General features: G+C 40.5%; 1 protein-coding gene across 2 annotated transcripts in view; it reads left to right on the plus strand.

Annotated features, from left to right (window-relative positions):
• Positions 1–26,569, plus strand: part of LOC105484475 (pappalysin 2) — a 305,327-nt gene that overhangs the window by 222,959 nt on the left and 55,799 nt on the right. For both annotated transcript variants that reach the window (XM_011746126.2, XM_011746125.3), the window contains exons 16-20: positions 1,003–1,180; positions 2,364–2,577; positions 20,489–20,657; positions 22,041–22,176; positions 24,127–24,236. In XM_011746126.2, the coding sequence (XP_011744428.2) occupies positions 1,003–1,180; positions 2,364–2,577; positions 20,489–20,657; positions 22,041–22,176; positions 24,127–24,236 (807 nt within the window). The remainder of the gene's footprint in view (positions 1–1,002; positions 1,181–2,363; positions 2,578–20,488; positions 20,658–22,040; positions 22,177–24,126; positions 24,237–26,569) is intronic.

Genomic DNA, 26,569 nt, shown 5'->3' on the forward strand with positions numbered 1-26,569 from the left:
CACATGTTTTTGAATAATTGTTTCAACATGAGATTTGCTTGCCTGGTCGATTTTTAGTTCCTGGAAGATATCTTGTTTAGGACAGGACCTGGCCCTTCTAGGTGCTCAATAAATATGTCTTCATTGAATTAGTAGCAGTGTGCTCTAGGGCTGCCTTACTGAAATGGCAGGCCCTAGGAAATGGCTAGAATCTCTCACATTTAACTACAAGGTTTGGAAGATGCCTTGTATGCATTAACTCTCAGCACCATTCCCAGTGGAGGTAATTATTTTCAGTAGCATTATCAGTTGGCTTATTAATAAGAGTGCCAGCAGGAGACAGATGACATACTCAAAAGTGGGCAATTTGAGAGAATTTAATCAAGGGACCACTCATAAATGTGTAGGCAGGATACAGGAAAATCACAAGGAGATGGTGCAGTATCCCAGGTGAAAGGGCTCAGTTATCACCCCTAGGCCTGAAAGGTTTACCTTAGGAGTGCAGAATCACAGGAAGAAGGAGCAGAAACTATGTGGAGCAGGCTTCCAGAAGATATAGTCAATCTGCAGTGACCCTTGGGAGAGAGTGGGGAGAATCAGCACCCTGGCCTCCCTCTTCCCCTCTCCCTCTCCAGGCTCCTGACACTGTGTCCTGGATCTGAATGCAAGTACAAGTCAGAGGCATGAAATCTACTGGGGTCAGTTTCTCTGGACCAGAGCAGGGTGGAGAAGAGTTGAGAACAGGTCTGGAGGAGCAACTGGAAAGCAGACAACAGAGATGGCCTGAAGGAGTCTTGCCATGTCATGATTCTCTGGCACTAGCAGCCTTCTTTTATCAGCATCATACTGAGTATTGTAAGAATGTATATTAAAACAATGAGGCCTGAAGAGGGAGAAAGGCAAAATAATTTGTCCTGTTTTAAATGTTTAGACAGATAATCACCAATACTCTTCTAAAGCCTGGAAACTACTCTCATAAGCCTTTTATTGTGACTTTGACAGAAGCAATTTCTCTGTTTCTAGAAGGAAATTCTGCTCACATGTTCTTCTGGGCACTGGGACCAGAATGTGAGCTGCCTTCCCGTGGACTGTGGTGTTCCCGACCTGTCTTTGGTGAACTATGCAAACTTCTCCTGCTCAGAGGGAACCAACTTTCTGAAACGCTGCTCAATCTCTTGTGTCCCACCAGCCAAGCTGCAAGGTATTGTCTGGTCAACCAGGAACTGTATGCAAGTTCTCTTCCATCCCTCGCTCTTGAGGGTAGTTTGGGACTCTTTTCATCACGCCAACACCTTTCCCATTTGCTCCACTGTGTCACCATCTTCTGATAACTCCAGAAAAGTCCCAAAGGGCAACACCACTCTTTGTCCCCAACTACTTGAAAGGATGCACTGGCTCAGGTTCTCATGAATGAAGGAATCTTAGACTTTCCTCTATTTTTATTTGATGATGTGTACCCCAGAGGCAAGCCTACTAGAATGGTTGTCCTGATAATATTCATAATCAAGATACAGTCTATTGTGTACATTTTAAAATTTAATATTTAACAACCATCCTTTGAGTAATGTGTGACTTTGTCCCTGGCTTTAGTGCTGGTTAGAGATAAAGATTGGGTGGAGCCTGCTCTAACTGATGGCTTCTCAGACTTTGGTGTGCTTAATAATGACTCAGGAGGCTTGCTATAATTGCAGATTCCTGAACCTTTTCCAAGAGATTCTTGCTTAGTGAGTCTGGGGTGAGATAATGATGCTATGGTGAGTAGTTCATGGATTGCATTTGGAGAAACCATGAATCGTACTAAGGCATATAGTATAGTGTTTAAATACAGAACTCTGCATCCAAAGTGCCTCTGTTCAAATCCTGATTCTGCCCCTTACTAATTCGGGCAAGTTACCAATCCCCAATTTCCTCATCTGCATAATAGGGGATAATAATAGGATCTATTTCATAGGGTTGTTTGAGGTTTGAAGTTTACACAAGTTAATACATGTAAAATGCTTAGAACAGTGCCTGGCATATAATAAGCACTATAAAAGTGTCATCTATTATTATTTTAATGCTTTCCATGATACCATCACTGCTATATTTTTTATTATTTGTAGGTAGGAAAAGAAGTAATGATTTAGTTGGTAGCCCTTCTTTCATTTGGGTCAAGAAATATTTATCTGACCTCTGTTTTATGTAAGAGCATCACACTGGATGCTCTATAAGTAAAAAGATGTAGGACAAACATTTGACATGGGATTTTTGAGATGCTACTCAAGAAAGAATAATGTGACTTTTGAAAGACACCAGTAAGTTGAGAGGTTTTTATTTCATCTGCTATGATTATCTTTCTGGGCTCTCTGTTCTAAGCATCTTGTGCTTCTCTCTCTTGGAGTCAGGACTGAGCCCATGGCTGACATGTCTTGAAGATGGTCTCTGGTCTCTCCCTGAAGTCTACTGCAAGTTGGAGTGTGATGCTCCCCCTGTTATTCTGAATGCCAACTTGCTCCTGCCTCACTGCCTCCAGGACAACCATGACGTGGGCACCATCTGCAAATATGAATGCAAACCAGGGTACTATGTGGCAGAAAGTGCAGAGGGTAAAGTCAGGAAGTAAGTTGAATTGTTCCTGGTCTTTGGAGTTCTACCTACCTCGCTGCTTGTTATGTTTGTTTTTCTGTACTATCTCTCTTTACCTGCAGGACTATATTCTCCAGTCACGACAGGTAGGTGACCTGCTGTGCTTTCTGTAAATGTATTCTGTCCCATAGAAGATCCCACAGTCTCACTTGGGTACTTTTTAAAATAATTTCTGCCCTAATGATCGCTTTCCCTGAAAGTAGGAGTTAGCAGCATCCCAAGTGTTGTATGTGTCACCTGAATCCAACTCTGTGTCGGCCTATACTCGTCAGTCCAGTTTACAACTGCAGGCCTGGCCTGGTCCCCAGTGCAGACCCTTATGAGCTGTGGATATTGGGAAAATTCCTTTCTCTGCCTCAATTTTCTTTCTATAAAAAGGGGATGATGATAACAAAAAAATATATCTACCAGTTAGGGCTGATGTAGGAACTAAATGAATGATATGAATAAAACATAAAATTCAGTATATTTACTTTAAAAATATAAAACTCAACTGGCTATTAATATTGTTATTATGTCTTTCTGCTTTCTCCTTCCTGAATTTTAAGTATGTGCACTCCTAGACCTGTGGCCAGAAACACTTTTCTTCCAATGTCGTGGGGGATCTGAAAGAACAAAAACTTTATAATATAATTTAAGAGGAAGGGCTTCCACTAGAGTCATCTTGGGGTTCAAATCCTCATCTCCCCTTTATCAGCTGAGTAACCTCAGGCAAGTTACTTAACTCCTTGGGTCTTGGTCTCCTTCCTTTCTTCTAGGTCTCCTTCTTATCCTTTTAAGTTTAGAATAATGCTTTCATCAGTATTGAGTTGAAAGATAATTCAACCTTCAACTCAATATCCAACTCAAGGTTAACTCAATATCCAGCCCAGTGCCTGGCTTGTGCCAATTACTCAATAAATTGTTTCAGAAAAAGAAACTTTTTATGAGTGAACAAAAAACTTTCAGGGAAAGAAACTCCTTGCATTTAGGAAATAGTAGCTATTCTTTCTCTACCATAAATTATGAAGCTACAGGAGAAACCAAATCTGTTTCTTACCTAGCACTTACCTAGCTACATTAGTTCAAAGCTTGTCAATATGTATTCTTTTAAGATTTTGTTTTTGAACTAACAAAATCCTAGCCATGGTATTACCAGTGGTGCCGGGGCATACAACCTTTACTTGTAAGCTAGGATGGTCTAAAGGGACAGAAAAAAAATCAGGAAGCTATCTGACTCCCATTTACCCTTTCTCTAGTTGATCTCTCAACCATGTTAACATTTGGCCAATAGAGCAATGGCCTCTCCCAGGGCCTTCCACTCTAGAAAAGGCCCATGCTCATAAGTGGGAGGGGAAGAGCAAGCCCATACCCTGCCCTTTCCACCAGAGGGAAGGGCCAGGCTGATTAGAACATAAACAATACTGATGAAAAATTCATAGGAGGCAACACTCCCTGGTTCAGTGGTCTCTAGCAGATGCAGTAAACAGTTTTTGACAACCAAGAGCATATTTGCATGTGATTTTCATAGCATCTAGAGGCAATTTGCATAGGCAGTGAGTACCCAGGTAATCTTCAAGTGAAAACGTTACTACAATTACCCTGAAGGCTGCTGTTTTCTTGCTTTTTTTCTCTCTAGTCTTGCCTCTTTTTTCACACACCAGCAGCCACCTCAGATATCTGCAGAATAGTACCATGAAGAATAAATGACCAGGGGCCAGAGAAATGTCTCAGGACTGGGAGGAATTAAAGACAGCAAGATCATCACCAGTTTTCTGGGCCATGTCTCAGCTTTATGTTGGGAAAAAACGAGGCCTCCACCCAGAACTCTGGGTGGAGTTCTGGGTTTGAGGGACATTTTTGGACACAGCTTTTCTGACTGAGAAAGTAGATGCTTGCATCACAATGTCAGCATCAGTTTGGGCTTAAACGTTGACATTCACAAGCACCATGCTGAGGAAAGATTAAATTATTTACTGTGTTATGTAAGCTGATTAAATCTTAGTTTACACCTGTTTACATAGCAGGTAGCGGATTGGTAATCAGAAGTTTGCAAGTCTAGCATAAATCACTGCCACTTGCTGCTCATGTTTACTCAGTGAACTATGTCAGCCTTGTTCCTTGCATGTGGAAAAAGCCCAGCATTGTACAAACGAGGCCCTCAACTTCTTTCTAGGACATGCAAGCACAAAGAGAAGAAATTGAGAAAAGCAGAAGGGAAATCAATCCAGAGAGAATGGGCACATGATAATTTTATGCTACTGTACAGTGTAGTAAAAAAAATTTTTTGAGGGTTATATTTGCAACTTGTTTGCATGACCCTGAGCAAAATACTCAACGTCCATGTATCTCAGTTTTTGCATCTATAATGTGGGAAGTAGTAACTATTTATATCCAACAATGTTGTTTTGAGGCTGAATGTCGGGCAATGTCGTGAAAGCATTTTACAAACTTTGAAGTTCAAAACATATGCTATGCCAGATATTACTTTTTGTTCATCTTTTTTTAAAAGAAGAAAACAATTACTAAAATATCAGCCAAATACATTCCCCTCCTGCTGCTTCTCAAGTCCATGGTTTCAAGACAAAAGAATGATAAGTGCTGGATTTGACTTCCTCTGATATCCCTGTTCCAGCTTTGTCTCATTCTACCCAGGGATGTCACAGATGACATATTCATCCCCTGCATGCTCTGTGGCAGTCTCTGGGTTAGGAATAAAGACAGACACATAAATAAGACCTGGGCAGTCCAACCTCAAAAAATGGAGTCAGGATCTTTGTTATAGAGTTGTTGGCCACACCTTCCTTCTTGAAACTCTTCTTCCTTGATTCTCTTCCATCTTGCTCCCTGATTCATGTTCCTTCTTCCTGTCTGTCCACCCTTGATTTCCTTTTCTGCTTTTAGTCCTCTGCCCATTTCTTTAAAGTTGATGTTTTTCTGAGTTCTCTTTTCCAACTTGTCAGGCATGATGCTCATTTACCCTGTAGCCTCAGTTACCATCTGCATGCTGATGGTTCCTAAATTCATACCTGCCAATATAGTATCTTCCCTTAAGGGCCATAAGGCCCATAAGACCAACTGCCTATGGATGTTGCCGCTTAGATATCCTGTCTACATCTTGAACTCTTAACTATGCAAAACAGAGCCTATTATAATTCCTTTCAAACATGCATGTCTTTCTGTGTTCTGTGAAGCTGGTTGAACCGGGTGCGTGCACATCACCTGAGACTCTTCAGTGCCCTTTACCTTCTCTCAAATCAGTTATCAACTCTGTCATTATCTTACTGACTCAGATATGCTTGTTTCTCTCCATCCCTGCTGTCGAGTCTCTATAATAGACTATTATAATTTCTCACCTCTGAACTGATCTTTCTGTCTCCAGTCCTTTTCCCTTCAATATATTCACCACTTTGCAGCAAAAATGGCCTTCAAAAACCTCAAATCCAGTTTTGTTATTTCCCCACATGAAAATGAATGACCAGCCTACCTGCCACTTTATTTAAGGGCAAAAAGTTGAATATTAAGATAGTTTCAGTGCCTGCACAATCTAGCAGGGCCTTGCTTACTTCTCCAGCCTCATTGCTCACTATCTTCCCTGCAGACCACTTCCCTTCAGCTCTTACACAACCTTCTTAGCATAGGCTCTAATACTACTGGAGTTCTTTTATATCTTCATGGAAGCCATGGCAGTCGGGGCCTTCAGACATGGAATTCCTTCTTCCCAGAGCTCTCCCTGACAGTAACCTTTTGCTTGACTAATTCTTACTCTCTTATTTTTAGTGTAGGTGTGACGTTGTCCAGGAAGTTTACCAGGTCTCCCCAGACTGTAGGCCTCCTCTCATAGGCTGCCATTGTACACCAAATTTCTCTGATGATATCACTTATCTCACTGATTACAAATGATCTGGTTACTCATCTCTATTGGCAAATAGACCATGAATATTTTGCTTAGCATCTTGTGCCCAATGACTAGTTATTTACTGGTAGGTATTCAATACTTTCTAAATGGGTAAAAGCATTGCATTTATATGCAAACTTATGATAGAATTTTGATGTGAAAGTTGATGCTAAAAATAGTGAAGAAGAGGAGAGGTTTTCTTACAAGGTAATAGAGATCCCTGTTTCAAATGCTTTAGAGTGAATGAGAACTTTAAACATATATATGTAGTATTTTTTTCTAGCAATTATCTCAACGACATAGAAAGAATGGTCATTCTTCAAAGACAGTTTTAATTTTATTTATTCAACAGACATTTATGCCTGATTAGTGCCACTCTTTGCAAGTTAACAGTAACAGAAAAAGGATTACCTCTCAACAAGCTCACCAGAAAGATGCTTCTCATACTTGGCTGCTCATGAGAATCACCCAGGGAGATTTTAAAAATCCTAATGTCCAGGTCACACCCCAAACCAATTACATCAGAATCTCTGGGGGTGGGGTCCAGACATCTGTATTTTCCAAAGTTCCCCAAGTTGCTACCATGTACAGCCAAGGTCAAGAAGCACTGGTCTAGTCAAACTTTTGTTCCTGTTAGATTAACATCAGTTATGAAATTTTGACTTTCCTGAAAGATCCAGAATAAGGCTTCTCTATTTAAAATTTTTGTAGCAGCACTTTTGCATGATAGATTTTAACACGTCTCTTTGAGACTTTTTTATTTTTGAGGGTAATAGAGAAAATGTAAGCAAAATTGTAACTCCAAGGAGGTTGTAAAGTATATGTAGTTTCAGGAGTTCTTTCCTTGTCACATTGTAGAATATGCACAAACTCTCCTTTAAGACCCTTTCTTTTTTCTCCTATGCAATTTACTTCCACATACACATCATTGTTAATCATTCCTTTGCTGTTTCATTAACCTGATTTCCTGGGAAGCTAAAGTAAGTGTGATTGACTTATATTTTATCATTATGACCATATTATGTTCTCCCTTATCTTTCACTTCCATGGTTGCCTTTTTCTCATTATGTGTTATCTTTATGTGTGAAGGTTAGGTTAACGTCATTAGAGCCCATAATTAATTTAACTTCTAAATGATTCAAACCTTCCAACTTTAGTTAGACAATCTTTGTTTCTATAAGTCACTCATCAAGATGCCATCTGTGGGGTGCTGTAGTGTCAGATCTTCTTTTGGGTAATTGTAAACATCCATCCTTTCTGAGGGTTGCCCACAGCATCAACTTTTCCAAAGTATGTAAATCTGTTTAAGTTCTATAAACACAAATGAAAGTCAAGGCTGAAATTAACAGGCCTCACATTTTGACTATTTATTATTTAACAAATGTTTGGTTGGTGAATGCCTTTAGTGAAACCTTGTCTGACCTAACTTGGGGGAGAGCCTGAGATGGACTGGAGCTGGGTGTGTATATTTGACTCGTTTCCACACACATAGAAAGATTGGTGTGGCAGTGTTAAAAAGCTTAAAGCCTGGGCTCTGTTCTGTTGGGTATTGATGAGGATGACTATGGTGATGATGATTTGTCACTATGTGCTATATATGCTAGGTATTTTGTTCACAATACCCCATAATTTGTCATAACAGTAATACATTTTATCATTAACAAAATAATAGTATAGTAAAATATATTATTATATAATAGTATATAATTTGATATAGTAATTATAATATTTTAATATATTATTATTATCCCCTATTATAGATGAGGAAGCTGAGACTCAGTGTGGTTAAGTAGCCTGCCCATGATCACTCAGCCAATAAATGGTAAAATTAGGATGAAAACCATTCTGACTCCAGAAACTGTGCTATTGGCTACAAAGGCTTTTTGTTTCAGCAAATCACTTCATTTCTCTCAGCCCTTTCCTGCATTCGTAAAATAAACAGAAATAATTGAGTGATTTCTAGCCCCAAACATTTCTATTTTATTTTCTATCTCCACAATGAGAAGAGCCAACACTTTGGTAAAACATCATTGCAAGAAGTGGTAGATACATAACAATTTATTACCATCAGAAAAAAAAAGCAGTGATATATTAAAACACAACTGTTACACAGACATGGACTTAGTAGACAGCACTTAGGGCACTGTTAGAATAATACCTGAATAACTTTTGGTCTGCATGAGGAGCCAAGGTTTTGTTCTCTCCTTCTTGATGGGTTTTGGTTCATTGTTATCCATTCACATCCAAGAAAACTGGATCTAGTTCTCCCTTGAAGTTGGAATATTTGGAAAACTTTTTTAGAATTTCTAGAATTAAGTTTTAGAATTAAACACATCCCTAAAACTTCTAAAGAATGGCTAAGAAGGGTTTTCTTAGTCCAAGATTTATGTCTTCATTTAGTGGTTAATTATACAGGGTCTGGCATTATTGAGATCTAAATTTGAATCTCAACTCCACTATTTATTAGCCTTTTGACCTTGAGCAAGTTACTGATCTGTACTGAACATCATTATTCTGATTTACAGGATAGAAATAATAGGTGTACTCACTGGTTTTTGTAAGGAATAAATGAGATAATAGATGCAAAGAACTGAGCGAAATTTTTGGTCATATTATGCTTCAGTTCATCAACACTGCTGCTGTTTATGATCATCACCATCATCATTATCATTATCATTATCATTACCATTACCATCATCATCAACACCATCATAATTTCTACCAGGTTAATGGCTCTTACAAAATGACTGTTGCCGTTTGGGCTATCCTTCTGGTGCAATAGGGAAATTTCTTCTTTAACATGGAGTATACTCAGCTACATTTTTATCAGTGGCCATTGTCTCCCATCTGTGGTTGGTTCCTATGCTAAAAACAAAACAAAACAAAACAAATTTTAAAAAAACAAAATAGCAGAGTCCAGGAAGACTGGAATTGGCATTCAAGGTCAGAGGTACAGGTCTTCAATTACCAGTGGAAAAAGTGCATTTCCCTTGCCTATAAAAGAAAACACACACCAAAATAGAAAGTTTACTAAATTTTTAAAAATGTACTATTCTCCCCCAATTAGTACACTCTCTGTCTGCTTTATATCATCCTGCTGACAACTCAAGAAGTGACCAAGTACTACAGTGGCTTCAAGTAGATCAAGGAAAATGGGGGAAAGAGGGAGAAAAAGAAACCACGTAATCAGCAAGATAGAGCTGGTCATAATTTAAAAAATTAGGATGAGCAAATAAAGTCAGGCTGGTCTGGAAGGAGAAGGGCAAGGGCATGTCCTGGAGACATTACCCAGATTTTTAGGCTCTTGATCTTTTTGAACCATAGCTTGAAACTCTGGAAGATTCAAACTGACTTTATCCTATCCTAGGAAGGGAAAGAAAGACTTGGTTAATCAACTGAAAACAGTGCAGATAAGGCAAGATAAAACTCATTAAGTATCCTGGATTCATAGCTTTTAAAAAATTATAAAAGTAATCTACCTAATTGTTAAGCTCTGTGTCATAGCGATGTGCCTATACATAGGTGAATAGGTGCTAAACCTACACACGTGTATACACATGTTCTATCTATGATTGCTCAAGGAAAGAACACACATTAATCTCTATGTACACTCATGTAACTGTGAGAAATAGAAATGTGTTTTCTTTCCAATAAGACCTTGCCTGGCTTTATAATTAGTGTTTATAGTAAATACATTCAAAATTTATCCTTGGAATCCTCAAATCTCTTGCCATTGTAGGATAATGTGAGCTTTAGGCTAATTTATTAAAGCCTCTTTTGGCTTCACAGTGATTGAATCTCTGCCCCAGGCCTTGGCCACTCATATACACACCTAGCTGCAGACCAGATCTTGACTGCAGGCTTCAAGGGGCCTGGTGACCGGCATGCATGCTCTCACTTCAAACTCAGCCCTTGTTGAATTCGTAAATTTACCTGTTAACTTCAACCCCAAACTAGAGAGCATCACATTGTAAAACTTGCTGTTTTATATTGACTACTAATTTCTATTAATCAGAGTAAATTTTTAGAAACCTGAGTAAGAGCTTAATTGTTATATATAAACCAGTAGGACTTTATTCAACCCATAACTTCACCCCCTGCTGTTCTTTCTGGTCTTCGTTTGTCCTACTCCTCCTGTGTCTCTGGCTCACACTTTCTTCAGCCCATTGAGTGAACATTTTGGTTGTGGTTTTGCTTTTGCTCTCTAGTGATGGGGTCAGGCCAGGTCAAACTGATTCATGAACTGTCTCCTGAGGGATTCTGGGTGGGACAGAAATATGAAGAATTAAGCAGGGTGGAGAAAATGAGCAGAATGTCAACATTCCATACTCATCACACATGCGCACACACACACACACACACACACACACACACACACACACAGAGAGAGAGACAGAGAGAGAGAGAGAGGGACAGAGACAGAGACAGAGACAGAGAGAGAGAGAGGAGTGTGGCTGAGCAGATCTTCTGATCATCAGGCATGGCTAGTAATTTCCGCTGCTTGTTGATCGTGGTCATGTGCCATTCATTGAACTGCATACTTTAAATATACTACCTCACATAATCTACTTATGACCCTGTGGAGAATGTATGACTATCCCTATTTTCCAGCGAAGAAAACTGAGAATAATGGAGTTTACGTGATTTTTTTTTAAAGTTAGAGATTTATTAAGCACCAAGGCTAGAGCTCTAACATCTCCTGATTCCAGAGCACCTGCTTTCAGCCACTCTGCCACATGTTCTTCCTGATGAGAATCTCCCAGTGCAGCCACTAAAGGCCTGCTGAAGCCACCGTGACTTCCAATTCTCCCTTTTCAGTCAGGGCAAGGAAAATGGTAATCAGCTCTTTTTCTTCCAGCCCACATCAAGGAATGTAATGTCAGGAGTATGGCCAATGCAGGATCCACCTGTGTGTATTCCAGGTCCTTAGGTATACCACACCTTTTTAGAGGTTCTGATGACACTTTAGCAGACTAGGGTCTTATCATTGCTGTGGCTTCCAGATAAGGGACCATGCAAATAACATTGCTTTCTCAAGGAGCAACAGTGACCTGCAGTGGTTACTTCCCAAGTGAGGGTGTGAGTGTGTGTATATACCTGTGAGCACTTTTGATCATGCCTGTCTGTGAGTCAGACTGATCAGGAACAGAAATATAACAACACCTGGAGGAATTCTTGTGCTAAAAACTTTGTGAAGATGACAAAAGGAGTTCTTACAAATGAGATCACCTGTCCCCTGAAGTTGAGTGTATACAGTGTATTGCTCTTTTCTGCCAGAATTTTGTTCCAGTGGACTTCCCTCAGGCTCTTCCCCTGCCCTGACCCTCCCCAACAAGAGGTAGAAAAGAGAGGGAGGGAAGGAGAGGTAGAGGGAATATGCAGATTTCCTCCATTTCTCCATTTACACTTTTGGCTAAGACTTTTTAAAGTCTCTGGGTTCTCACCTGCACTGTTCCCTCTGCCTGGCATATCCTCCTCTGCTTCTCTACCTGGTGAACCCACTCAAAGTCTTCCTTTGCTGATATTCTTCATGCCTGCAGACAGTGTTGGTGCCTCTCTCAGGTCAGTATTCCAACCCTATTATAATATTTATATTTGGTTTTACAACTGCAAGACCTAATATAATAAATAGGCATATCCTTGGTGCTCAATAAATCTTTGTTGAATGAATGTGTAAATGGACAAGTAACTGAATGGTGAAAGAAAGAGGTTCCTATTAAATGTTGTTTTTAGTTTGGGGTGTAACCTGGGCATATTTGGTAGAAAAACCTGTTGGCTGCATGGAGAATGGAAGAAACTCATGAAAAGAGATGAAGTGGGAGTTGTTGAACTTGAAGTGAGCGAGACTAGGAAAGGAGATGTAGATGATTAAGACGTCAGCAATGGAAAATGGAGAAGGGGCCCCAAACTTGGGTTTAGGTGTTCAAACCTAGGGACCAGGCATGATTGTACCTGCCAATCTGGAGACATAAGAATTAGCAGAAGAAAGTCCAAAGATAAAAGTGAGGGGTGGGACGTAGAAGTAAAATAGTCTACACACTTTTACGAGTTAGCAGGTGGCTCATTTTTTTTCAGAGAGGCTCTATTTTACATGTGAGGAGAGCTTTGTAAGGGGCTTTTTTTTTTTCTTTGTCAGAGAAGAAGGCCAAATCCAGTATGTCTTGTTGGATGGTCCTGCTGATACTATTTTTCATCTTGTAGAAAGGGCTAGAATAGTATTAGAGAGTGCATGATAACTATGATGGGCTGCAGACTTACCATGTCTGAAGTCCACTTACTCTGTATTTAGGAAATTTGTTTGGGAAACCAGGCCCGCAATTTGTTAGAGGAAAACTGGCATGGGCTTTGGAAGTGCTGATGGTTCTGTTTGGGGCTAAGTAGAGAACTGTGTCTTTTAAATTGGTCTAGATCACTATTTCTCAATCTTTAATATGCATAGGAATTATTTGGGGGTCTTTTAAAAATGCACATTCTTGTTGAGTCAGTCTGAAGTGGATCCTGAGATTTATTTCTAACAAGCTCCCTGGTGATTCTAATATTGCTACTTTAGGTACCACACTGTGTGTAGTAAGAGGTTTAACCGTATTCTGAGTGAAAAGGCTTTCTAACTTCAGTTCAAAAACTGACCATGTATCAGACAAAACACAACAAATTAATGCTTTAGTTTTCTAATTCGTATAATGGAAATCATGCAATTGCCTCTTTCCCTTACATCTTCTTTTTAGGGATATTCTAAATGATAGGATTTGGGGATCCTCAGCACAAACTCACTAATGAGGAGAGGTAATTTATCTGTAGCTCCATTGGTGGAAACATGAGTGCTTCCATATTATAATATAGGCATTGGCATGAGACTCATCATAGTGCACATCTCTGCTGTGCCATCAACCAGTTAGATAACCCCAGGCAAGTTATTTTATGTTTCTAAATCCTACCTCATCTATAAAATCAACATCTATACATTCATTGAACCAATATTTATTGACAGCTATTATGTACCAGGCATTGTGCTGTGCACTGGGAATATCATAGCAAATAATGCTTTGCCCTCACCAAGCTCTTTTCCATGGTGGGAGCTGATGATAAGCAAGTAAAACCAATATACAAAACAATTCAGGGTATGCATCCTATGAAAGAAAAAAAGATGCTTTGATTAAGAAAGAAAAAGTTAGAGGGGCAAAATAAGGATGGTCTGGGGTGGTAAGAATTATGCTTAGATAGGAAGAAAGAGAAGGAGCCAGTCAGGAGAAGATTAAAAAAAAGAAAAGCATCATGACTCGGGAGAATGGCATCAACTCTTGTGGCTGGAAAGGTCATGGGTTGTGCTTGGGATTCTAAGTCCAGTGTCGGTGGTGAAGTGCATTAAGGAAGGTGAAAGTGGCATTGAATAAGGTTGGAGAAATTGGGGCCAGAACACACAGGACCTTGTAGACTGAAGAAAGAACTTTGGATTTCATTTTTCCTCCTAACAGAAGCAATGGAAATGTTCTACACAGGGAAATTTATTTTTTTGAAAGTTCCCTCTGACTGGTGTTCGCTGACTGGCTGGGAAGGGATCCAGAGGAGAAGTGGAGTGTTCAGTTAGGAAGTGAGAGATGGTGGCTTGTGTTAATGTTTGTGGTAATGCTGAAGTGTAGAGACAATTTTCAGAAATACCTGGGAGATGGAGCAGGACTTGTTGACAGGTTAGAAGAAAGCAGATGGGGTGAGCAAAAAGGTAAGATTGAGAGGAAGAATAGAATCAGTGATGGCTTCTAAGTTCCAAGTTTGAGCAACAGGACAGCTGATGGTATCATTTACTGAGCTGGGGATGGTTGAGGAGGCTAATATGTGGAGTGATGGAATCAAGAATCTAAACAATAATAGTCCCTATCACACAAAGTGTGTTTGAGGACAAAATAGTATAGATGTATATTTTTCTATACAATAGTTAGCACTTAAGTGCTCTACATGTTGTTGTTTTTCTGTTGTTGTTATTATTCTTGAGGGAGTACCCACTGGAGACACCAGGTGCCCTTGATCGGCAAAGACATGATAATTCTCTGGGACTCAACAAATCATTCTTTTATTTTCTCCAATGGAAAATAAATGTTGCTCTTGAAAACCTTACAGTGGTGATAGAAGGATGGGGTAGACTATGTGTGCCTCAAGTGACATCAATCAAACTTTCAGCCAACTTTTGATTACAAGATCTTTATTTCTAGCAATGATGTAAGAAGCAGAAAGAGCACAGCTGGGTTTTCAGCACTAGGAGGATACCATAAGTTCTCAAAATTGGAAAAAGCACCTTCTAACTTGGAAATTGTGCTGATTTGTCTAGAGAAGTTAGAGGGGAAATAAATACAAACCTTCCCCCAACCCCAACTCCTCATGATACCATTTACAGAGTAAGGAAGAAATCACAGAGCAAGAACTCTCAATTAACAACCCTAGCCAAAAGGCTGGATGCTTAGCAAAGACCAAATGGAATAGTCACAGGGCTGTGAGGTGGATGATCTTCCTCTCTGGTTTCTACACCTTATTAGCATGAGAAGGTAGCGTGAATTTTAGTAGTTTGCCAACCTGGCTGCACATAAAAACTTCTGACAAGTTTAAAGATACGGAGTCCTGGGCCACTCTCAGGAGGTTTAATGCACTAAGCCTAGCAATCCAGATTTTTTAAAGTGGCTTCTACATAATTCTGATGGGATTGGTCTACACATGTAAGTTGGAAATCATTGATCTCATGATCAGAATGTTATATTATGAATTGAGAACTTTGAAATCTATGAATTGCTGTGTGCGGGTAAATCACTTCATGGTTACTAATGTGATTTCCTGTCTACAAATGAGATGTTTTGGCTGATAGACAGCGAGTAGAATGTTTTACATGGAGGGTGCTTGGCATGGGCTATCAGAGATGTTTTGGAATCTCTGTCCTGGTAAGGGCCTGTTTGTCTAGTATCCAATGCTATCATTCTTTCAAATGCAATCTATTCACTTCATGACTTCAAGGAGTCGTTTGGTTCCTGATGCATAAGCCATACACAAAGGATCATTGTGAATAAACCAGTTTTTTCATTCATGATTTTAAAGGTGTCAAAGGTCACTCCTCAACATCACCAAACTAGAAGCAATGCAGAGGCACTGGAAATCAGTCCATCCATTGCTGTGTCTCAGTCAGTTTGAGCTGCTGCAACAGAACACCATAGATGGGTGGCTTAAACAACATGCATTTGTGTCTCACAGGTCCGGAACTTGAGAAGTCCAAGGTGCTGGCAGATCCCTTATCTGGCGAGGGTACCTTCCTAGCTTGCAGATGATTGTCTTTTTTTTTTTTTTTTTTTTTTTTTTTGAGACAGAGTCTCACTCTGTCTACCAGGCTGGAGTGCAGTGGTGTGATCTCGGCTCACTGCAATCTCCGCCTCCCAGGTTCAAGCAATTCTTCTGCCTCAGCCTACCAAATAGCTGGGAGTGCAGGCGCTTGCCACCTCACCTGGCTAATTTTTGTAATTTTAGTAGAGACGGGGTTTCACCATGTTGGCCAGGCTGACCTCGAACTCCTGACTTCATGATCTGCCCACCTCGGCCTCCCAAAGTGCTGGGATTACAGGCATGAGCCACCGCACCTGGCCAGATGATTATCTTTTTTCTGTGTCCTCACATGGCAGAGCACAGAGAGGGCAAGCTGTTACGTGTCTTCTCATGAGGGCATTGGGAAGGCTCCACCCTCGTGACTTAATTACCTTCCAAAGACCCTACCCCCTAAAATACCATCACATTGGGAGTTAGCATTTCACCATATGAGTTTGCAAGGGCCACAAACATTTAGTCCATAGCGCTAAGTAACAAAAACATGAGCAGGATGGGTGGCAAGATTTAGGCTTCAGTCTTCTTCAAGGGCCCTGTGGGGAAACCAAATTTCTTGGGACTAGGAAGAATACAGAACACTCTGAATTCCTGGCACAATCCAACCAGCTCATAGCACTGCAGTGGCAAATTTCATACCATGAAATCTCAAGGCTTGCACCATAAGCTGAGATCCACGACATGAACATCAGGCAAAATGAGACAGCCCTCACTATTGGGCCCCGAGATACTTAACCTATCAAATGCTTTGCTAGAAGACTGAGGGTGGAGACGTTGGTTGTCTGATATAGAGAGATGTGGAAGTCCTGGGAGGCCCATGGAGAGATGGCAGTGCAAAGCTGTCTTCTGTACAAAGGAGAAGAAACTATGAGGAAAAAGAATTGAGGCTCAGAGGGGCAAAGGAACTCCTGCAGAAAGAAAACAGAATTTCCTATGGAATTGGTACTCTGTCTGCCAACCTTTCCCTGCAGTGCCTCTTCGCCGGTCGGGGTCCGGTGTAGCTGTGCTATTCTCTTGCTGCCTTCTAGCCATCCTCCTCCCTGTGTTGATGGTGGTTTGTAGCGCAGGGCCTGTTGCATTGTCTGGGTGCCACGATGGAAGGCTACATTCTTCTTCCCCATCCAAGTTTGATCTGTCTACTCTCACCCCTGAGGTTATTAAACTGGCAAGGAAATATATGAAATCGGCATTCTTGAATGGCTCCTTAACTCTGGGCAAGGAAAGGGAAGACTATTTCCATGGTTGAAGTATTCCAACCAGTTCAGAGAAAAATACCACATGAAGTCAAAATATGATCGTCCTGGCCAAGCAAGGGTTTTCCTTCATAACCATGCTGACATGCAAGGTTTTTATAGCCATGCCTCTCCCCTGCTGTCAGTGGTATTGCCTGCTTTCTCCAGCTGGGGAATGTCAGTTCAGCAGAGGTAGGAGAAGGATTTCATCTGTGGGAGGTGGTAGAAAGAAGAGAGTCCCTGGGAGGATATAAACTCTGCTGTGTGAAGGAGGAGTAAAATATCCATTCTAGGTGAGGGACAGAAAGGAGCCTCGTTAGAGTAAAAAAGAGCTGCAAACCCTTAATTGAAAATAGATTTGGAGAGGCATTTTTAAATGTCATCTTTCTGGAGGGAAAGAAGCAATTTACTAAGCAGTACATTTCATTTGTATAAAGTTTAAAACCAGGCAAAACTCCTCTATGCTGATGAAAATCAGAAGTGTGTGGTGTTGCAGAATACTGTATGCCGTGAGGGTGGGGGGATTTTAACTGGGAAGGAATGCAAGGGGGAATTCTTAGGGGCTAGACATGTTCTGCATCTTGATCTGACTGGTGATTGGTTACCCAGCTGTATTCACAGGTAAAACTCCCTCAAGCCACACACTAAGATTTGCATATTTTTCTATGTGTAATTCATTACTCAATACAAAAATTTAAAGTTAAACTTCTTTTTTGCCCACTTATGGATGTGGCTTTGGGACACAGGGCTTCTGAGTGCTCAGCCGAGGATGAGGATGCGTTAGTAAAACTGTGGAGCGTGCCAGAAACAGTTAGAGCCTGATGTGGCAGGAGGACCGGGGGCTTCGGCTGTGAGCAAACCTGGGTCTGCATCCTGCCTGCAGGGTTTGCTGTGTGTTTTGAGTAAGCTTTACTTTTCTCTCAGGTTCAGTTTTCTTAAGTGTGGATAATAACATTTACCTTTAAATGTTGTTTGATCCAAATACCATATGTTCTCACTTGTAAGTGGGAGGGGAGCATTGAGTATACATGGACACAAAGAAGGGAACACCAGACAGTGGGGCCCACCTGAAAGTGGAGGAGAAGAAGAGGGTGAAGGTGGAAAAACTACCTACAGGGTACTATGCTTATTTCCTGGGTGATGAAATAATCTGTACACCAAACCACTGTGACACACAATTTACTCATGTAACAAACTTGCACATGTACTCCTGAACCTGAAAGTCGGACAGAACTACGATGCAAAAAAATTCCAGTCATAAAAATCAGATTTTTTTTTTTTTTTTGAGACACAGTCTCACTCTATCACCTGGGCTGGAGTACAGTGGCAAGATCATAGCTCACTGCAGCCTCAACTTTCTAGGCTCAAGCCATCCTCCCACCTCAGCCTCCCCAGCAGCTGGGACTACAGGTGCATGCCACTGTGCCTGGCTAATTTTTGTATTTTTTGCAGATATGAGGGTTTTGCCATGTTGCCCAGGCTAGTCTCAAACTCCTGACCTCAAGAAACCTGTCTGCTTCAGCTTCCCAAAGTGCTGGGATTATAGGAGAGAGCCACCATGCCCTGCCAAAAATCAGATTTCTATTGCAAAATGTTCTTGGGAATAAAGATATGAATCTAAATAATTATTTAATAATAAAACACTCAACTTATTTCTAAGTATGTATTATTTACATGTGTTTAACTATTAAAATATTTTATTATTAAAATTATTTGAAGTTGAATGAATTCTGTGATGTGAGATCTTTGACAAATTATTTAACATCGTTCAGTGTGTTTCTATGAAGTGGGGATTAAAAAGATGATTTCATAGGCTGGGCACATTGGCTCACGCCTCTAATCTCAACACTTTGGGAGGCTGAGGCGGGTGGATCACCTGATGTCGGGAGTTCAAGACCAGCCTGACCAACATGGAGAAAACCCATCTCTACTAAAAATACAGAACTAGCCAGGTGTGGTGGCACATGCCTGCGATCCCAGCTACTTGGGAGGCTGAGGCGGGAGAATCACTTGAACCCAGGAGGCAGAGGTTGCAGTGAGCTGAGATAGCGTCATTGCACTCCAGCCTGGGCAACAAGACTGAAACTCCATCTCATAAAAAAAAAAAAAGAAAAAGAAAAAAAAAGATGATTTCATTAGTATTATAATGATTCAACTTGGTATCTTCGAATGTGCCTTGCAATGTGCCTGACATGCTGTTAGTTTCAGTTCAATGATTCAATTCAGCAGATATTTATTTAATGCTGAATATAAACCAGATATTATTTTAGTTCTTGGGAATTAAAAACAAGACCACCACATAGCCTCTGGCTTCTGGAAGCTTTCAATCTAGTGGGAAAGACAGTCACGTGCATTTATAAAACAATGTGATAAATGTTTTACTAGTGTAAGATTAGAGTACTGCAGAAGCCCACAGGAGGTATGGCACAATAGTCAGAAGATAATATGCAGGGGTTGGTGGGCATATTTAACCCTTAAAAGGGGCATAATGAGACTAGAAAATGGTAATTTAAGGCTACTACATGTTTGGAAGAGTCAATGGCCAAAGGGTTATTTTTATTTTAGAATTACAAGCTTATCTGTAACCAGGAGTGTTTTGCATTAGAAGTGGGTATGTTAAAACAGCAACATGGAAAGCACTTTCAAACTGCAGTGAGTCAAAAGGGGAATGGAATGGAATCCTCAGTAGCAAGGACCCTAATTCCATTGACTCCAGTCCACACCAAATGCTGTCACTCTGGTTGGGGACCATGTCTGGGCATGAGAATGAGGACCAATTCTTCCAGGGCAGTATTGAGTCATGTCTACTTTGAGAAGCTGGTGAAAGGTATGCACTCTTTCCAAGGAAAAATAAACTTGTAAACAAATGAAGCAGTCATCTCGGAAGTTATTGTCCTTCTGAAAGTTAGGTTCAGAATCTCTGTTTTAAAAGAAAACTCATATTGCTGCACTTTCTCCCCTCTCTGAAGAACCAATAAATAGTAGCAACTTCATCAATTATATTGCCGTATCAACACTGTTGATCCTCAAATCACTTCTGATCAGTTCTCTGAATATGCAATAACCTTTTCTGTACCCCATCCTACCTGACATTTCATTGTACTTAGTTGTGAGTCTTTTCCAAGATGAAGATCTCAGAGAAAACCCAACTGCAATTTAGATGCTGCACTATTTATCAAACCCTCTTAAGAGTAATAGATGAAATATTTCTATATAACATTTACTACTACTTCAAATAATAAATGAACATTACTATTTTTAGTTCCATGATTTAGAAATTAGCCTCGGACAGTGGGACATATGGCTCACAAAAACCATCTGTCCCTGCCTATTTGCTAATTCTTATCCTATATTGCTGAGGATCGAGTCTTCTTTCATGACCTCCTTGAGAGATTCTGATGAGCTCTTTTGTTTTATGTTTTATCAGCAAGTTCCTGAAGATACAATGCCTGGAAGGTGGAATCTGGGAGCAAGGCAGCTGCATTCCTGTGGTGTGTGAGCCACCCCCTCCTGTGTTTGAAGGCATGTATGAATGTACCAATGGCTTCAACCTGGACAGCCAGTGTGTACTCAACTGTAACCAGGAAAGTAAAAAGGTAAGGAACATTTTTTGAACTTATTTTGGATCAGGCTGTGCTCTAATCTTGATGCCCAATCCAAGAAATTTGAGAAATGAAATTTCTAAAGAATTCCAACAGGCAGGGACTTGGGATTCTAATCGGGAGTGTTGGTATTATGCAATAGAAAATTCACAAAATACCACATATTTGAAATGTTCTCTCCTGAGTTCAGAACTTCCTCTGAGGTAAGAAGAAGAATCCAATGGGTGCAGTACCAGGTATATCCCCAAAAGAATGGTAGGATCCTGATTTAGCAATGTGATCCCCTCTCATGGATGGCCATTGACATAAGTTGACTACAAATACTAGTATTATTATTTTTCTAGAACAGAGTCCTGAACAGAAACACAAATTCCTTGGCAAAGCTGGAAGTGCTGTTTGACTATTCCCCTCCCTAGGATTTTGGCACAAAAGGTCTCAAATGAAAAACACAGTCTTATCTTGGTTGTGTGACTAAAAGCAATTTTATTTTAGAATCTTTTCAAGCCTCACACACATACATGAGACAGGAAGTCAAGCAGACTTCCTAGGCAAAGGTCAATGTCCTTGTCTGCTCCCTGGCACCTGTTATCTTAGTTTTCGGTACTCCAAGGTAAGCACCATGGAACAGATGTGAAAAGAATATGGCAGAAAATGAGACCCCTGAGAAATCAAGCACATCCATTTGCACTGATGGGTTAAGGAACCATCGAGTTGACCAGATGAAGGGAGGGCTACCTACATTTCTAAAATCTTACATTTTGGAGTTTTGAGAGTTAGTGCTACTCTCTGTGTTCTAGATAAAGTATAATTTGTGGAGCCAAGAGTTATACAAACCAGCACACATGTGGAGAAAGGGAATAGAATTTTGGTGAGACCGAAAGCAACTATGATGTGTCCATTCAAGCAGAAAGGCAAAAACACACCTTTAGAAAATATTATGAATTAGTTTCACTGGATGAAGCTCATCTTGAAAAAATCTGACATTTGCCACAAGCAGCATTTGTGTGATAGTAGGGATGAATCAGTGCAAAACAACACCATCTGGGAAACAATTCCGAAAATAGCTCTGAATTCATGAGCTTTGGTTGATAGCTGATTGTATTCCTATATATAAAGGAAAATACATTGTTAATACATTTCATTAATGGAAAAAAATTGTCATCATGATTCCTCTGCCTGGAAAAAGCAAAGAATTTTTTTGGCTTTTTTTTTTTTTTTTTTTTTTTTTTTTAACCAGTAACAATATGTTGTTTCAATAGTGTCTTTTGGTCCAGGTTCTAGAACTGGAGAATACTACCACTTAATCAGACCACTTTTTTTCAACTCTCAATAAAGTTAACAAAACGATAATTAAGATGTTTACTTTTGATATTCTAGCTTCCCATCCTCTGCACTAAAGAGGGACTGTGGACCCAGGAGTTTAAGTTGTGTGAGAATCTGCAAGGAGAATGCCCACCACCCCCATCAGAGCTGAATTCCGTGGAGTACAAATGTGAACAAGGATATGGGATTGGTAAGGATAGGAGTGAATCTTAAAGTCAATTTCCATGTCATTCTTTTATTGAGCACAGCTGAAATTTTTAAAATTTTATTTATTTATTTATTTTGAGATGGAGTCTTGTTCTGTCGCCCAGGCTGGAATGCAGTGGCGCAATCTCAGCTCACTGCAACCTCCGCTTCCCGGGTTCAAGCAATTCTCCTGCCTCAGCCTCCCAAGTAACTGGGACTACATGCACCTACCACCACGCCTGACTAATTTTTGTGTTTTTAGTAGAGATGGGACTTCACCATGTTGGCCAGGCTGGTCTCAAACTCCTGACCTCAGGTGATCCGCCCACCTCAGCCTCCCAAAGTTCTGGGATTACAGGCATGAGCCACTGCACCCAGGCTGCCCAGCTGAATCTCGAAGCAGAGACACTGTTCTCCCTGAAGAGTGGATTGAAATTGCAAGTTGACTCTTAGCTGCTTTAGTAAAAATGAGATTTATGGCAACTTTGAGGGGCCTAGACCAGATGGATTTGTGGTATGGTTTGTAGCTCCAAGATGAAAGGTGGGACTGTGTAGCCACATAGCATGTGTCTGCTGGGCTCTTCCATTCTTCTTTATTCTCTGTGGTTGTTACTGGAGTGGAGAATTACTGAAAGGGATGATTTGAGATTCCTCTTTCATGCATCATTCTTCAACCATTCTTTCTCTGCAGAGGACTAGGTTCCAGAGCCATGGACAGCTTCTTATTCAAGCAATTACAATTAAAGGTCTTTGTGGCCAGAACTGATTTATAGTGATGTTAACTTTGCCTTGACTGGCCCTAAATATCATAGAAAAGAGTTGTAGCTGATGCGAAACCTTGTAAGATTACTCCTAAATTCTGAACTGCATTAGCAAGGAATAATTTTATCAGACATTCTAACCAATGCCAATGAGTATAATTTGTATTAACTAGTAAGCTCATTGCCGTCTTCAAGATGCTGTTTGCACAGTGATGTCTTGTGGTCAGGCATAGAGTATCAGGGAATTCAGATGTGCCTCTTGGGTGGTGTTTCACAAACAGATTCTCATCCTCCAAGCGTCCAATTTCTGTATTAAAATATCATATACTCACATATCTAGAGCCCTTAAGAGGGATGTAGTTCTTTTGATTGTTTTAAAAGTCACTGAAAACATAGAAACATAGATAGTAGGGACTAAAAAGAAACTTGGAAATCATCAAATCTATAGATGAGGAAATAGAGAACCTAGAGAGTGTATTTTCTCTTAATATAATTTTAGGAGATATTTGGACTCTGTGTGGAAGGGAATACAGCAAGATTTTTCTGCAAGAGACCAATACATACCCAAAGTCTCTGCTTCTGATTCTTCAGTGCTTCCTCCTTTAATCAAATAGGTTTGTTGGCTGCCAATGCAATTATCTTTAGTGCAGCAACAGAGAGAATAGTATCGGGAGTAATTTTATAATTTCTGGGTCATTTCCTGCCATCCACCACCACCACTACCAGCATGTTAAGTTCTTAGGTAGTAGTTGTTGCAATTGTAAGCTGCCAGGAGACCATGTAAACAGGAATGATATTAGATATACTTAAAAGGTATGAGTCAATCAGGATAGACTTTGTCTAGCTAGAGTCCTGGAGGAGATCTTGGAGGCCCGCTGGGCCAGGAGTCAATCTTTCAGTTACTAGATGGTGTAGAAATTCAGGCATTCCAGAGGTGGTGTTATCCTGGAAAAGACAGAGGAGGGGACACTTGGGGCAAGTGGAGTTAGGTTGGGGGAAAGTCTCTTTACCAATTAGTGTGAAAGTACCCTTACGGGAACACAGATGACTATCAGCCCTGCCTACAACATCATAATATGGTGACCCATAATGAAATCAATTGTTCTTTAAAAACTGAAAGCTATTGATTCCTGAAAGAAAAAGAACGAGATCTGGGAAGTTCAAGTCTCTGCTGTAAACTTCTGTTCTTTCAGGTGCAGTGTGTTCCCCATTGTGTGTAATCCCCCCCAGTGACCCCGTGATGCTGCCTGAGAACATCACTGCTGACACTCTGGAGCACTGGATGGAACCTGTCAAAGTCCAGGTGAGGAAACGGACATCATTATGTGCCAAAGACGTGAGTCTGCTGAGCAACATTTGGAACATTGTTTTTCGGAGTAATTTCAGAGACTTTCAAAGCATCCTCAAAGCAAACAACCACATGGATTATTCCTAGAAAGAAAAGTTAAACATTGAAAAGCAAAAAGAGGGAGACTTGAAAAAAAAAAAGATAGCTCACATCTAAAGGAAAGTTTGAAGTATAAGATGGAAAGAAATCTTAGAGACATAAGGAACAGAAAGGAAAATTACTACTAATGAAAAATAGGATGGGACAGGTTAGGATAAGTCAAAGAAATATATAAAGATGAAAGAAGGATGGAAAGAAAAGGATGGATTAGAAAAGATGAAAGTAAAACTGCAAGCAGGGGAGTGCCTAAAGGAACTGAGTAAGAAGAGAATTGCCTTTCCTTTATCTATCTCCCACCCTTTCTAAACCTGAAATCCTTTTCCTGGGCCATCTGCTATTCAAAGTCAGTCATCAGCAAAATCCACGACATCCACAGCCTCTTCTCTGGGCTTTCTTTCCATTTGCTTCCTTTTCTATCTGAAATCTGGCTCTCCACTGAGGACTCTGCCTCCCCCGCAAGACTCATTCCTTGCTGCTTTCTCCCTCAGGCCCCTCCTAACCCTGGGCCTGCAAGAGGGATAGGCATCATCCTCTCTCCTCACTGCCATTTGTAAACCATTTTTCCTCCCTCCCCTGTAAAATGACTCACATTTGAATCCAATGTCAACAGAATGAACCACTCACTTCCCTCAATGCGGCTGTCATCTTCTGACCCTTACGGCACCCCTCTCCTTGCTTCTGAAACACTTTGACTCCTGGGGCGTGGCCACATTAGCCAGCCCTCCTGTCAAAACTTGCATTGATGTCTACATCTGCACATTTGATTCTTCTGAAATCAGGATTCTCAGCTCTGGGGCTTCCTTTCCTCCTGTGGCTGCCTTTCCCTTTCCAACTCCATCTTCCTTGTGCTTTCCTTGGCTCCCCCTAATCTTGCCTTGGTGGCTTCTTGGCTCTTTCCTAAACATGCCAGCCACACCCTCACCTCAGCACCTTTGCTCTTTTGCTTCATTCAGCCCAAGATCTTCTTCAGAATATCTGCATGGTTTGCTCCTTTCCGTCTTACAGATTTTTAGTCAAATTTCAGGAAGGCCCTCTTTGGTTATTCTATTAATATCTAACATTTTAACTCCCCTGACATTTTCTGTCTCCTTTCCTTTTATTTTTCCTCCTTAGGATGTATCATTACCAAGAATATTACATATTTTACTTACTTATCTATCATCTTTTTCTGCCATTAAAATAAAAAGCTCATTGATAGATTATTGTCTGTTTTATCATTATTATATCCCTAGATCCTAAAACAGTGCCTAGTATTTGATATGTGCTCAATAAATATTTGTGAAATGAGTGAATGAAAAAGAGAAAGAAAAGGCTATGCAGGAGTTAAATGGAGAAAATCGTGTTGTAAACTAATTGTTTCATCTTAGAATAGAGGAGGGTGGGGACATCAGAAAGCCTAAGAGCTTGGTTACTTAATTATTAGGCTGTTTAACAAAATTCTTGCAAGTCTGTTCTCATTGGATGAGCAAAAGAGGACTCCAGAGATACGCCACATTTCATTCAAACATTATCCTCAAGTCTCTGCTTTTCCCTCACAGGTTAATTGTGCTTTATTGTGGGCATGGATTTGTGTCAAAGCAGGAGGGTCAGGAAAAAACGTACTCTAAGTGTGATTTGGGTGAGGAATGGAGAATAACACAATCCTATTAATTCAGTTAGTCATTCACTCAACAAACATTTACTGAAGTTATTATGTGCCATGAGCTATGCTGAGTGATGGGATGTGGAGGTGAAAAATAATAGTCCCTCTGTTTAAGGACTTACAATTTGGCCATGAAATCAGATATCTATGATGATGTCACATGGGAAAAGGTTTGAACGTAGTAGAGGTGTTATGGGAACACCTGAGAGGAAGCAACCACCAAGTCTTCTGCTCCGGAGCCTAGTGGAGTTGGGGAAGGATCAATGGAAACTGACCAAAAAGCTTTTCCTCTGGGTCTTAAACTGTGATCAAGAGGAGCACTCAAGAGGGTAAGAAATAGTAAATGTTCCATCTGGCTGAAACCAGGGTATGTGTGGTACTGAGGGAGAGGAAAGATGGTGGTAAAAAAATGAGGTTGGGAGAAGCAGGCAGGCAAGATCCCACCAGGCATTGCCTGCCCTTCCTAGGATGTCAAGCCTCATGAGAACTCTGAGTGGAGGTGGAGTGCACCTCAGGGCTGAGGGCAGTGTGAAGACTGCATTGAAGT

This window comes from Macaca nemestrina, chromosome 1, assembly GCF_043159975.1.
Source record: "Macaca nemestrina isolate mMacNem1 chromosome 1, mMacNem.hap1, whole genome shotgun sequence".
In the NCBI taxonomy this organism is placed as follows: Eukaryota; Metazoa; Chordata; class Mammalia; order Primates; family Cercopithecidae; genus Macaca; species Macaca nemestrina.